This window comes from Erpetoichthys calabaricus, chromosome 1 (assembly GCF_900747795.2).
Source record: "Erpetoichthys calabaricus chromosome 1, fErpCal1.3, whole genome shotgun sequence".
Lineage (NCBI taxonomy): Eukaryota > Metazoa > Chordata > Cladistia > Polypteriformes > Polypteridae > Erpetoichthys > Erpetoichthys calabaricus.
The window spans coordinates 96,854,410-96,868,755 of record NC_041394.2 but is presented as its reverse complement, the minus strand read 5'-3'; the positions used below and the strand labels follow the sequence as shown (position 1 = coordinate 96,868,755).

General features: G+C 36.0%; 1 protein-coding gene across 1 annotated transcript in view; it reads right to left on the bottom strand.

Annotated features, from left to right (window-relative positions):
- Positions 1–2,178: 2,178 nt before the first annotated feature.
- Positions 2,179–14,346, bottom strand: part of LOC114653541 (actin-related protein 2-like) — a 69,201-nt gene continuing 57,033 nt past the window's right edge. The window contains exons 7-9 of the mRNA XM_028803926.2: positions 12,968–13,113; positions 11,647–11,779; positions 2,179–8,748 (exon numbers count right to left, since the gene is read on the bottom strand). Of these exons, the coding sequence (XP_028659759.1) occupies positions 8,578–8,748; positions 11,647–11,779; positions 12,968–13,113 (450 nt within the window). The 3' untranslated portion in view covers positions 2,179–8,577. The remainder of the gene's footprint in view (positions 8,749–11,646; positions 11,780–12,967; positions 13,114–14,346) is intronic.

Below are 14,346 nucleotides of genomic sequence, written 5' to 3'. Positions count from 1 at the left end.
AGCAAGTCCCGTGATACACATGCAGAGCAGGTTAGAGATAATGGAAGTAGGAAAATTTGAAAGTGCGAAACGCGATTCTGGGGATGACTTGTCTGCACCCATTATCAATCCACATTGGCTGCAACTGAAGGACTGAATAACCTCCTGTGTACTAACTGCTAAGAATAAGAATATGTGTCATTCATTTCTGAGAATGTGTTTCATGTTTAATGTTGTGGGAAGCCACATTTGGTTAAAGTCAGGAATCAACCTTAGATGGTATAATACAGTTTGCACTTACTCGCTCAGTAACACCAGGGCCTGTTTACAGTTGCCAATTAATTTAATGGACACGCCTTTAGGATGTTCGAGGAAAATCAGGGAAAAAACCCTCACCAAAAGGGAGCACAGAAATTCCAGACAGACCGAAACTAGACTGGAATTCAAACCCAGCCTCCTAGAATGGTGCAGCAAAAGAGATAACCATTGTACCACTGTTCTAAGCCAGGTAGATAAATTAAAATGTTCCTTTACCATTGTGGGATTGAGGATGTGCAGCCACCACAGTTTTCTTGGAACTTAGATTGTTAACAAAGACCAAGACCAATCTTGTTTATAGACCATTACAAATAGCACTGACTTTACAATCTAATACAGTTCAATATGAGTTCCATCTGTCTTTAATTTTAAAAACATTTTCACACTCAATTTTCTAAAAACCATTTATTGGAACTTGGGTAAATTTCAACACATAATTTCAGCAAACCCTACGATTAACAAATACAGTGCCAGCACCCACATATTTAGACAAGGATTGTACAACACCTTTTCTCATTATGTCTAGCAGGATATCAGTCAAACTATAAACTTCCCTTCTCCAACCCACACTGTGGACCTTGATGCCGCCATCAAAAGTGTACTTTAACAACCCAGAATGCACACAATCAGGTTCTGAAAGCATTATGGGTATGAGAACAAGCAGGGAATGGACTAATGTGGGAGAGGCGTTCGTTCTCAAAATGTGTTTGCTTACTTACAGTATGTTGGTATTTGTAGTTATTTAACAATAGATGTAAAATCACACACTTGGAGCTGCAGGAGGACTTCAGCTGTCCATTCCTGTCCCATGAAGCATGATTGTAAGTAGACAAAGAGGGCTAAAGGAAATGAAGCAAAGCACTACGCTCACCTTGCCAAGCCAGAGGACAAGAAAGGGTCTGTCTGTTAATGAGCATTCCTTGACCTCTAAATGTTTACTAAGTGATCTGTTTTACACACAAAAAACTTTAATGTTAACTACAAGCAACAACATACAGTAACCATATTACTCACTGAAAATAGCTTTCCCCATACTTGTACATTATTTTTATTTAGAACCTTTACGTGGTGATTTCTACAAGTTTTATATCAAGCATTTCTACATATTCATGGACAAAGCCATTTGCTTTTCCTAAAACAGAAAACAGCCATAAGTGACCCAGTCTGACAAAACATTTAATGTACTGGACCACTCCAGTGACTGTATTAAAAACAATGTGACAAGAACAGGCCATTACACCCAACAAACCCACCTATTCTATTCACCTGATTTCTCCAAACAACATTTGAGTCAAGTTTTGAAGATCTCTAACGTTTTACTATCTACCACACTAGATAGATAGATAGATAGATAGATAGATAGATAGATAGATAGATAGATAGATAGATAGATACTTTATTAATCCCAAGGGGAAATTCACAGTATATAAATTCACAAAATACTTTGTCACTTATTACAAGTATTTATATTGTAACAAAGTGAAATGAAGGGTGTATGGCAAATACACTTTATTAATGTTGCATTCACTTACTTGCAGCGTTTCAGTCTCAGCATGATTTTGTGTAAAACCTTTAGGATTCTTAAATACAGTCCTCTGTAGATCTCTTGTCTTATTTAGAGTACAGCAGCACCCCCTGCTGGACTTCCATAAGACTTGTCATTCACAAATACCTTTTAAGATTTTGCACCTGCTTTTCCATTTCAGGGGTGTGGGCACTCAAAGGTTCTTTTGGTAAGACTCTTGTCATCAACACAGCCAGTCACACACTCTCATCAGGGAAATGGTAAACACACAATCAATGGCAGCCATTTGACTGAAGAGCAAAAGTGTTTTTGAAAAGTAGTTAAACACTGAAAATGATCAGTACAGTGAAACATGGTCATCAAAGAGATCTCTTTATTATTTTTATAATGACAATATAATACAATACAGGTAGTGAATACTGGTCCATTTTGTGTATCAAATACATTTGTTCCTCACAGAATACTAAAATCAGCAATATTAAATTTTAACTTACAGATCAGTGGGTGCAAATAAATCATTTTTTGAAAACACTGTTTAAAAATTAGAATTACTGTTGTACAAAAAATATTGACACCCAAAATATAAAACAAACCCAAAGCAACTCTATATTCAAAAAAATGTAAAAAAAAAAAACAATAAAAATATCAGGCGAACTAAATGATTCACTACAGTCCTGCACCCTAATTAAAACCTGTTTGATAGAAAAAATGATGGGCTGTTGCAGAGTAGATGTGGTCATCCATTTCCTTTTGTTGAATTATTAACCCTAGTCATGCTCATCCACCATAAATCATACTTTTGCCCTTTCTAGACTTAATGAAAAGAGTTTTCGATGACCAGACTCTGCTCAGCACAAATCCCAGTGCTGCTCTCTATTCCAGTTGCATAAGCTGTAAATATTGAATCCAAAAGTCAGCCAATCACATTGCAGCTCTTTCAATGAGGCCACTCCACATTCTAATTCACCCCAAGTTCCTGAGATTGGTAATGGATACCATGAGGGATAAGTTCACACTGAGCCCAAACATATTTTCTACCAAACACATTTTCTCAGGTGACTTGCTGTAGACATCCTAAATTAGTCATGTGATACTTATTTATAAAAGAGATACATTTTTTAATTAAAAAAGCTACAATCAAAATGAAGCACAAAGAGTGAGAGGTGTAAACTTTAATGATGCAATTTCCTTTTTAAAGTTATATTTTTCCCTATTCACCCAGCTTATGTGATTTTATTGGATGTTCTGTAACCCTGCATGCCCTAACAACTTGAACAGAGTCACAGAGATGGTAGTTTAGTATTTCTGTCTTCTCTCAAATGGCCACCAAACCAAATACATGAGACACAACTACAACGTGTTTTTAGTGCGTTTGATTTTCTAGTTCTCCACCTGCGCTGTAACCGTCATTCTGCAAATACTTCAGATCAATGCAGTAAACAACACGCTGCAAACCTGTCAGAATTTCAATTTTGCATTCAGACGACGATATGTATGATGGCAAGATAAATACTGCCCTGAAAAAGTGAACCACATAAAACATTCAGGGCAAATCAGTTCAAATAGTATCTTTTAATATTGTACAACATGTGAAGCTTTACTCCTTCGCTCAGATTCTATATGTTAAGTTACCAAATGCTTTATTTTTGCTAAAATGCACATTCCATCTTGTTTCTCAAAACAGTGTTTAAGAAAAAAAAGATGAACCAGTGAACCTAGCATGTAAACAACATAGATAAAACAGTTTTCCATTTTGTACTGGCAATTCACACTGGTACTGAAGATGCCAATTCTTAACCAGTGCCTGACAGAGTCGAGAAGCTGCCAGTCAGGTTAGACCTCTCAGCTCAATACTGTTTATGCTGAAGGGATCCGTACCTGTGAGTTAACAGCCTTCAGCACAACTTCCCTTAAGAGTTTCCCTTTTTAAAAAGGACAAGTCAGCCTTGACCTTCAATCACATTCAAGGATAAATGAAGATGGGAAATATGCTGCTAAATTTAGACCTCGGGTCCACAGAAATCACACTTTTTTAATTTAATACTTCTGCATCGCTATATCTGTTTGCAAGTGGAGAGTGTAGAAACTACCCATTTTTGGATCATCCATTGACCAACTCAGAATGCACACAATCAGGCTCTAAAAGCATTATGGGTGTGAGAACAAGCAGGGAATGGACTAATGTGGGAGAGGCATTCCCAAAATGTGTTTGCTTACTTACAGTATGTTGGTATTTATAGTTATTTAACAATAGATGTAAAATCACACAATTGGAGCTGCAGGAGGACTTCAGCTGTCCATTCGTGCCCATGAAGCATGATTCTATGTAGGCAAAGAGGGCTAAAGGAAATGAAGCAAAGCAGGGATGTGAGATTGATCCAAGTACCACAAACCGCCTTTGCACAGAATGCCTGGTCTCAAACACAGCACACATCCACATCCACACAAACCAGCTCAAGCTAAACATACTAGTAAAGCTAACCTATTTGGCTTTGGAATGTGCAGGAAATCAAAGTACCAGGGAAAACTCATGCAAACATGGCAAGAATGATAAGGAACACACTAGGGATCACTTCGAGGACCCCGCTAAACCACCGTGTCATTGTGCTAGTCCCCAAGTAAATAATGCATCATTAAAGGTTTACCTCTTCTGTCTTTGAGAGAAGCAGCCACCTGTTGATTTACAAAAGTGCCAGCACTGATAAAAAACGGAAAGCTTACAAAGATTTATCATGAGGAATGAAATGGAATGGACATCAGCGAGTTTTCATTATTCACACACCTTCCCCGGCTGGGGGTGTCACTCTGCTGCTCAGATATGGTGACTAGATTTTCCCTACTTTAGCTGAATCACCTTACACTGTTACATTGCTACCAGCACCTTAGGAGACAACACTTCCTTCCTTGAGCTGAAGGTCAAACTATTTAACCGGATAAAAGATATCAGGTCTGACAGCATAAGGGAGGGCGCTGTTTGAGTTCTGTAACATGTATCACCCAAGGTGCTATGTTGGTGGAAATAAACAAAACTTTTGTTTCATTATGGTATTTTGAGTAAAATTAATTCCATGTACTGTACAACCTGGTTAACGCTGCCATGACTGGCTTGTAAACGCCAAAATGCAAGATTACTAAACACCTGCATATATCGACTTTGAGGTAACCAGCATTGCATCTAAAACTTATATAAAAAGTATTTTTTATTTTGTTTGTAATAAGAATGGGAAAAAATAAGCATTTATAAACAGTCATTATATCAGCTTGAGCATTTCCCACAGGCTAAATGTATGGTCTTTAAACAACTGCAAATGGTGGTTTAGCCTTGATGGACTGCCATGTTGTCTTTAAAATAAAGCATAAGCCATAATAAATGTCTTACTCACTTGATAGAGTAGGAATATGCCTTATGAATGAATATGTTCTTTTTTTGCTCTTACTATTCCAAAAGCAAATCCCTTGGGTTCCCTTGATTTCTTGTTTATTATACTCTCTTATGTTACCCTCATAGGCTCCAAATCAAATATTTTCAGATGCCAGCATCCATTTCCTGATATTTATTTTTATTTGTTTGCTGTTATTTCAGATTAGTTAGTATAATGCAGACTGTACGCAAGCAGTATCTAAATTCAAAGCATCAAAGCAAGCATTTAGTACAACCTTTCACGTTAAGATGAACACTTTAATTAACAGATCAAAACAAGAAGTCAGATAAGGTAGGAATGCACTTTCTTGGATTCAGAATCACTTGTCTAGTTTTAAAGGCCAACACTGAGATGTTCCTAGTAGTAAAAGTCAAACTGTATCATTTTAAAGGACACACTGCTTTTTTACACATAGGGGTTCTGGCATCTTACTGTATGCAGTGGTCACGGTTTATTAATTGAATGATTCAAACTAAAACTATTTTTCTCCTTTGGAATATGACCCCTGCTCCCAAAGAAAGTAAAAACAATTATAACAAATATGTATACTGTGTATTGAAAGTGCTCCACAATAAGCTATAGAGCTTTGTGACAATGACAAGCTTTTTCAATTTCTTGGATTTTCAGTAGTTATTCTGCTTTAGATGTTGACTGGTCAAACACTTATTTGGAATTAACTCAAGAGGCGTAATAGTGTATCTCAGAGGTCCTGACTTTCATTAAAGCCTGAAACCAGCAGAGATAGACACCATATTGTAAATTCTAAATTCAACACTTGGCACATGGTCTACTGAATCAGTTTTTCCTAGATAATCCTTCCAAGTAAATGAGACAGGGTGAGCCAGTAGATTAGAGGAACTGTAAAGTAAACATTTTTTTTTTTTTTTTACATAGGATTTATCTAAAGATAAGAAATTTAGCATTAGTACAAGGAATGTGGTGACTTTACATGCACAAAATGAACAGGGTTACGGAAACTGCTGTACAAAATGACAAAATGTGGAGAATATATTGTGGGTCAATAAAACATAGTGGGAGATCTATGAAAGTCTAAAGAGGAAATGATGCCAAGGCTTCTTAAGTGTGAGGACGGCATCAGTGTCACACCCATGTTTACTTTATATTTGGTATTATTTGCTTTTCCTATTAACCTTACCATTGCCTCTTTCACATTTTGTTTTGTACTTTTAGCTATTTGCTATTGATTTGCTAGCTCTCTGAAGTGATGTTTTGGTCATGCTTTAGTATCCATTCAGTTTACTAAAGCTATCTCGCTCAGTTGTCATCTCTTTTGACACTTTTTTTCCTAGTTTTAGTTTCTTGCATGCCTTTGGAGACTTTTTAACCTAGGACTTGTTGATTTTGCATTTTTTTGACTTATGGATTTTTCTTTTTGATTACAGTTTGGCAAATAAAAAGTTTTTGATAATTGTCCTCTACCGTTTTTCCACCTTTTATAGAATGACTTATTTCAGTTTATTATTCTTTTATTTCTTTTTGTATTTGGCACTATTTTGGGTATTTCATTTAGTTACTTTAATTTATTATCAATATATTTGAGTTAACTGTTGATAATTGTTTATTGATTTGATTAATTAATCAACTTATTAAAGATTAGTGTTAAGTGGCTTCTTCAAGACAGGCTTTTGTGGTTTAGACCTTCCCTGTGTGGAGTAATCACAACAATAACGCATCATTGTTACACTAAGCGTCCATGCCGAGCAGAGGACAAATGTGCTGTAATGTCAGTAAATGTCAACTGTAATCTGTGAATTCTTTAGAGAACACAATATGTTGGCATTCTGCACATCATGGTAACATGATGGTAGATAAGATCTTGTTATTTTATTAAAATCAGGTAAACTGGGACAAAACACTAGTATGCTGCAATATAAACTGACAAATACACATTATGTGTACAATAAAAAATATAAGCAAAACTTTGCTATTGAGGTTGTAACAAATTTAATATTTTACCACTGCTCCACTGGAACTTTCTCCCCAGGTTAATTTGCTTTTCGTCTTCATTGGCCTGTTCATATTATTTTGTTCTTAAGCCTTTTGCACACTCTCTTTATTAAGACATGCCTAGCTCAGATGGGACCATCAGAACTCAAAAACACAGTTTTGCATCCCATGCAGAGAAAGACTTAAAACTAGGCAAAACTTCTCAAAGCAACCAGACAAGCAAGAAATGAGAAACAAACGTCAGAGAATAAGGCCTACCCATTCTATATTCTGTCAGCCAGGTCCAGGAAAGCCCCTCTTGCCTATGTAGTTTCATTTAACAGTTAGCTACTTTTTTGACTTGCGTTTTTAAAACTGCATCTCCGTATTCTGGCTAAAGTCTCTAGACCAATTGTCATATGATACTGTGAATATTTATTGTATTTACAGTTTACCTCTTGTCTTCAACGTCAAGATGTTTCCAGTGTATGTTTAGTCCCATGTAATAATGGCATCTAAGTGTTTTCTATAAATGTTTCTGAAACATTGCTTTGAACTTCAGGGCATCTCAATTAACCTACAGAATTAAGTTAAATAACTGACCAGAACAGCTTCACCAGGAGTAATAGAAGAAAACAGTAAAAAGAAATGCAAAAAGAAGATGCTCAAAACCAACACTAAGCTCGTGGGTGAGTAAAATAAATATGATGTAAAAAAGTGGGCAGAAACTGATTTAAAAATGTGTAGATAAATGTGAAATCTTGACTTTTACCACAGACTAGACAAAATGGCCCTTTTCTCCACCTTGTTTATGTAGGAATACTCAAAAGAAATATATTCTGTACTGGCTTACTAATTCAAAATTTAAGATTTCCAGAAAGAAAACAGCCTTCTTTCTGAGATGCCTGCTTTTCTCCACTGCATTGCTCAAAGATGCTTTTCTATCATAACAACCAATACCTGTACTAAGCATTGATTCTGGGTTTAGTGGTAGCAGCACACTGTCCAATTAAATTCCCTTTTCTTTTTCTGTTGTGACCTTGCTGATATTTGTTTCCAGCTTAGTTAAAGGCAAACAAAAATGCCCGTTTACAACATAAAAAATGTGCATAGCAGTATTAAAGCATATTTGAAACCTCAGTAGAAGCTGTGAGGTCTGTTAGTTGCACTTCCAAAAAAAATCAAGAATCTCAAAATGGCAATTTGAAACAGAGCTCGACTCAAAGCCCTCCATTCTTCCAGCCCTGCTCAACCATCTAAGTCCAAATAAAACGTGTGTGTTCTGAATGCACTTTTGGAAGTTTGAAGGTCAAAGTGCAATTACGAATATCGCAAATAGCGAGCTGAGCAGAAGAAGAGCTTTAGCAATTATGAACAGATTACTGTTTACCGCACAGTAACACCCAACTTCTCCAGGATACGCACTCCTTTCTCTTGGTACTCTTTCCGAGTCATCCAGAAAGAATCTTTGTCTTTCATTATGTCTGCAAGTACAGCTCCTCCAAGAAACACCATATGCTTTCGACGAGGAGGATCTTCAATGCGAATCTTGAATTTCTGAAATTAGAAACACGAGTACATGAGTATTTTTATTACTAGAATTCTGACTAGTTTAGCCATAATCCACATAACATGCACTAGCCCTATTAACATTATTTTCCATTCATCTATTATCCAACATGCTATATCCTGACTACAGGGTCACGGGGGGTCTGCTGGACCCAATCCCAGCCAACACAGGGCGCAAGGCAGGAAACAAACTCTGGGCAGGGCACCAGCCCACCACAGATTAACATTATTTTTTTTAATTCCATCCATCCATCCATTTTCCAACCCGCTGAATCCAAACACAGGGTCACGGGGGTCTGCTGGAGCCAATCCCAGCCAACACTGGGCATAAGGCAGGAACCAATCCTGGGCAGGGTGCCATGTGCTAAAATAAGAGTGATTATATAAACAATACAACAAATCACATTTTAACCCAAAAAAGGATTAAAATGAGTGAAACTCTTTAAACATAACTTTAAATTATATTTATTTATTTACTAATGTTTATACAAAAAATGTGAAATTTCTCTATTCAGTTAAATCCAGAAAGTCAAGAACAAAAAAGTACATGCAGGTTCAAGTGCTAAAAATATTTCACAAAAACACTTAAGCATTTCTCATTTAATATCACCAACAAAATCATTATTTAAAAACAACTACTTGTAAAAATTTCAAAGGCTTTGCTATCACATTAAGATAAAACTATATGCCTAAAAAAGATTTTGCCTTTTTTTTTCATTGTTGATGATTTTTGTTGAAAGTCACAGGGCACTGGTGAGAAAAGAACTGTAGAAGTAGAGTGTCTGAGACTTTTTAGAGCGGCTCCTCTCCCGGATTTACTGAAGGTAAATGCAAATTAGTATCAGTACAAATTAAAATCATTTACACCTTACCTACATATGCTATAGGTGTGCATATATTTGCATTTTATATATTTAACATAGTGTGACAGGGTCACAACTTTGACATTGAGATTTTAATGGCTTTTACATATTTTAGGCGTGTGTGTGTGTGTATAAGATTACAAGTCTATGGACACAATAACTCAAAAATTAACTACTCCATCTGAATGAAACCTAGCACCATTATTAAATCCAGTAAATTAAATCCATTAGTAAATCCAAGAAGCCTATTCATTTTGAGTAAAATCATACCAGTGTATTTTGCCATACAGAAATACAGCAATTGAGTGTTTTTACACATATTTGTATCCCAACTGCAGCACACTTTGGAAAAGGAAAATATAAATTTCTTTAATGAGATATGACTATTCCATTTCATTCCTCATACTAGAATATTGGCCTCCACCGTTCTACTGCTAAAACCAGAGCTTTATTTAGGGAAAGTCATGAACTCAACAGAAATATTATTTAATTTGGTCATCTGAACCTTTCAGTAAATCATCAGGAATACATGCTCTTAGAAAGGTTGGTTGCATATTCAGAAAATGCAGGAGAGTTAAATGGGTAATGACCTCTTGCAACAGCTCTTTAGGTTAGGTATTAAATCACAGTGACCCTCTTTTATGGGAACTAGAATAAGAGATATGCTCATAGCCTTGTATAAGTCTTGTTTGTAGTTGGTAGTTTTATAAAATGTTCTAGAGCTGATCATCTCTCTATACTGTATATAAGATATAAGACATCCATCTGGCATTCACAAGAGGGTTGGGATTTCCGATGAACAATGGCAAGTTGCCGGTGTAAGGCAGTAATCTGTGTGGTATACAAAAGTGAGTCACATTGTCTGCCATCCACAACAGGGCTAGAATTTCCAATGAAAAAAGGCAACAAGATATATATAAAAAAAGAGGGATGTAAGGCATAACCAGTGAAGAGAGGTTCATAAATGCATGGCATGACTGAAACAGACAGACTTAACATTGTATTATTAAGTTCGTTTTCATAAATGGGCATTTCGCCATGCTAGTTATTAAATGTTCTGAGAAAGAAAATGCTTAAATATGCCATGTTAGCAGCAACAACATATCACCAGTACATTGAATGTGAACTTGGGAGGATAGACTATTGGTTTGGAGTGATGTGCTCAGCTCAGCAGAATGCATTTCAGAAGGGCACACTCAAGTGCGACAACCAAAACTTAAGTAAGTGTATTTCACATTTAAATAAAAGTCAGCTATCTCACTTAACTAAGAAAAATAAAAAGATTTTGTCAAATGCAGTGATCTTGAAAAAGTCTGTCAGTCTGGTAGATAAATATAATTTTGGATTTGAAAAAAAAGAAGAAATAAAAACCACACAAATTCCCTTGTGCAGGGCATTATATGTAGAAAGAATTTATCCCTTCTCTATTTGGCTGTCAAGTCAAGTGGCTGTAGCACTGGACTATAAACCATAATGATTTTTATTTGTTTCCTAATGCTGACTTGCTGAGTAGCCTTTTTTCAACTCTGTCCCCCATGTAATTGTAAAAATTATTTTTCCTGTAACTATTATAAATTATTATATACTTTTAGCTCTTTGTGAAACAAGTATTGATGTGATGAAAGCAGTGTCTATTACAGCACTTGTCAAAATTACTTAATAGTTCTAAAAACAAAACAAAAGTTAATTCCTAAATGTTTACTCTTGCCAAAAATTGTAACATGGCCTTTCCGCAGACTACCAGCCAATGGCAATATCAACTAATGGTTCCCAAGTGAGTGATTTATTTACTCTTAGCCATGTGTAGGTTATGCATCCTGTAAAGCTGTTGCATTTCCATGCAAAATATTACAAAAGATTATGATTATTAGACTGGTTAAATGATAACAGCATTTATAATACATGTTCTAATCTCTGAAATCAATTATTCAAACTTTGGGGAGGTCCATTTGTAGCGAAGAAATAGAGGAAACATAAATGCAAATGCAATATGGTTGTTGAAAATGCTAAAGCTGATACCCACAGAAAGCTTTTCAACATCTCCCTTTAACACTCTCTCGAGATATAACTGCTTGATCTCGCGTTCCAGACGAGAAGGCAAACCAGGATACATGGTTGATCCTCCAGAAAGCACAATGTGCTTGTAAAACTCAGATCTGTTAAAAGAAAGGGGAAAAAAAAAAGATCACTCAGACTATAATAAAAAAAAAAGACTACAGGGTCAAACATTTTAGCCATTTGCTTATTTTGTAACAAAATAGCTAATTTTAAGGCTAGTCTATACACAATTATAAATATTGGTTAATTAAAAAAAAGATTAAGGCTTTAATTAGATGGATCATAAATGAATCACTTACTCCAAAATTATTTATCATCACTGATAAGCAGCTATCCTTTTCTGATACATTTCTACCGTTTCTTGTTCATGCAGGTTCACACTATACAACATCCGCAGGATCAGACCTTATGTGACAGAGTACGCAGCACAACTTCTGGTCCAGGCTCTGGTCTTGTAGCATCTGTACTACCGTAACTCACTTCTGGCAGGAGTTACCTGCATGTGCTATCAAGCTGCCACAGATGGTCCAGAATGCAGTGGCCCATCTTGTATTTAACCAGCTGAGACAGCACATGTCACTCCTCTCTTCAGGTCACTACATTGGCTCCCTATAGCTATACACATTAAGTTCAAATCCCTGATGCTTGCCTACACAGTAGTCATTGGGTCAGAGCCTGAGTATATGGAGGCACTGATGAGGTGCTATGCTCATTCTCACCCACTCAGGTCTACCAGGAAACAGTGTCTGGTGATGTTGCCTGTGCATGGTATCAAGTCTCAATCCAGACTCTTTTCCTGTGTAGTTTCTAGTTGGTGGAACAAGCTACAAACCTCCATCCAAACTGCTGACTCCTTCAATGTATTCAAGAAGCAATTAAAGACCCATCTATTCTCTGAATATCTATCTAATTGACTGATGGATCTGTGATCTTTTATATTGTTGGTTAAGTTCAATTGCTTTATCGATTATAATCTATGACTGTAAATTATTAGTTATTACATCTTTTCACTTGTGGCAATCAACTTTTGTTGCCTGTCCTATTACACTTGCTGAATTAACAGGCCCTAGTCCAATGTTACTTGATTAGGTTTACCTCTGTTGGAAGCCACTTTGTATAAAAGCATCTGCCAAGCAAATAAATGTAAATGTAAATAAAGTTCAAAACATAAATTACACATTAACATATTGTGGTGAACAGACTCTTTTAGAGTATATCTGTATTAATGTCAGTTAGGAATGTCTAAGCTTCAAATAATCATCTGTAAAGTAAACCTATCAGTTTACCTCGTATCAATGTCTGCAGCTTGAATGGTATTGAAAAGAAGTTCAGCTACTCCTACTCCTTCTACGTTAATGAGATGTGGCTGGAACAGAGCTTCAGGAGCCTCAAATCTTTCACCTCCAACCTTAATCACACGCCCATCTGGAAGCTGAAAGGGCCAAAAGTGAAAAATCAATTTTTGCCATTTTTGGAAAAAACACACAGTACTTTATGATATAGTGTCATGCTGTTTTTAACCAGTAGAGGGCAGTTGAATCACAAAAGTGTAAAGAAATGTTTTGCTATGGTATGCAGTTTGTTTCTCTGTCCAAATTCAATGCTATTACCAGAACAAATGGTTCAATTAAAACTGAGTATATAAAACATATAGTTTATAAATTAAATTATCTGAAAAATGCAACTACTTTAATTAATAAATGTAAATAGTTCTGAAGCTATATATCATAGTTTCCTTTACTAGCCTTTTATCTTACAGCACCACATCGAAATGGTACTGAAGGACACTTAAGGCCAGTTTATAATTCAAGATCAGAGCACTTATACACACGCATCATGGTTTCAACACATTCCTAGCATTCTTTTGGCGTGTCTTCTGAGTAACTCGGCAGAAATTAACTCAATACATGTGTGAGTTGCAGTGCCAGCTTATGAATGGTGTGTGTTCCAAGTTTTGGTATGTGGTGTCAGCACCATTGTTTAGTATCAACATGTGACGGCAAGTCACAATGCAGCTCCAATAGGATAAATCTCTGAGTCTCAATGTTTGATGAATGGTTCAATGCGGTAAAGCAAATCATCAAACTTAAATGCTGTCATGTGAATGTATTCATGGTGTTTTTCTTCATCCATTTCTTGCACAGGCAATATAAGCATTGCATACTCCCCATTGCAATGATGCAATACATTTAAAGGTCTCATACCATTTTCTGTGTCGCTATTGCCATCTTTTTTTTTTTTTTGCCACCTTAGCAACAGCATCAGAAAGCAAAGAATTTTTATCTTTAATGTCTTTCTTCCCTCAACTCACAATACAGTGAAACCAGATGTCGTTTTCTCACCACGAAGACTTCTCACACTATCATGTGGTGGAATCCTACAGATTTACTTAAAGTATGCATGCAAGTACAGTCAGTATACTGATGGATAGCAGCAACTTCCTCAAGCGCAAACATCACATAATGTTAAGTATATCCCTAGCCTTAAGGTTCACAAAACTAAACTGACACTGCATGCAACACCTTTTAAAAAATGCTATACTCAGACAGGCTTCTTTATAAAAATGTTCATCCTAAACTCACTCTAGAAATTCAGCTTTGTTTTTAGGACTGACATAGCTATATATGAACAACATTATTAAAAAAAAATGTTCAAGAGATTTAAG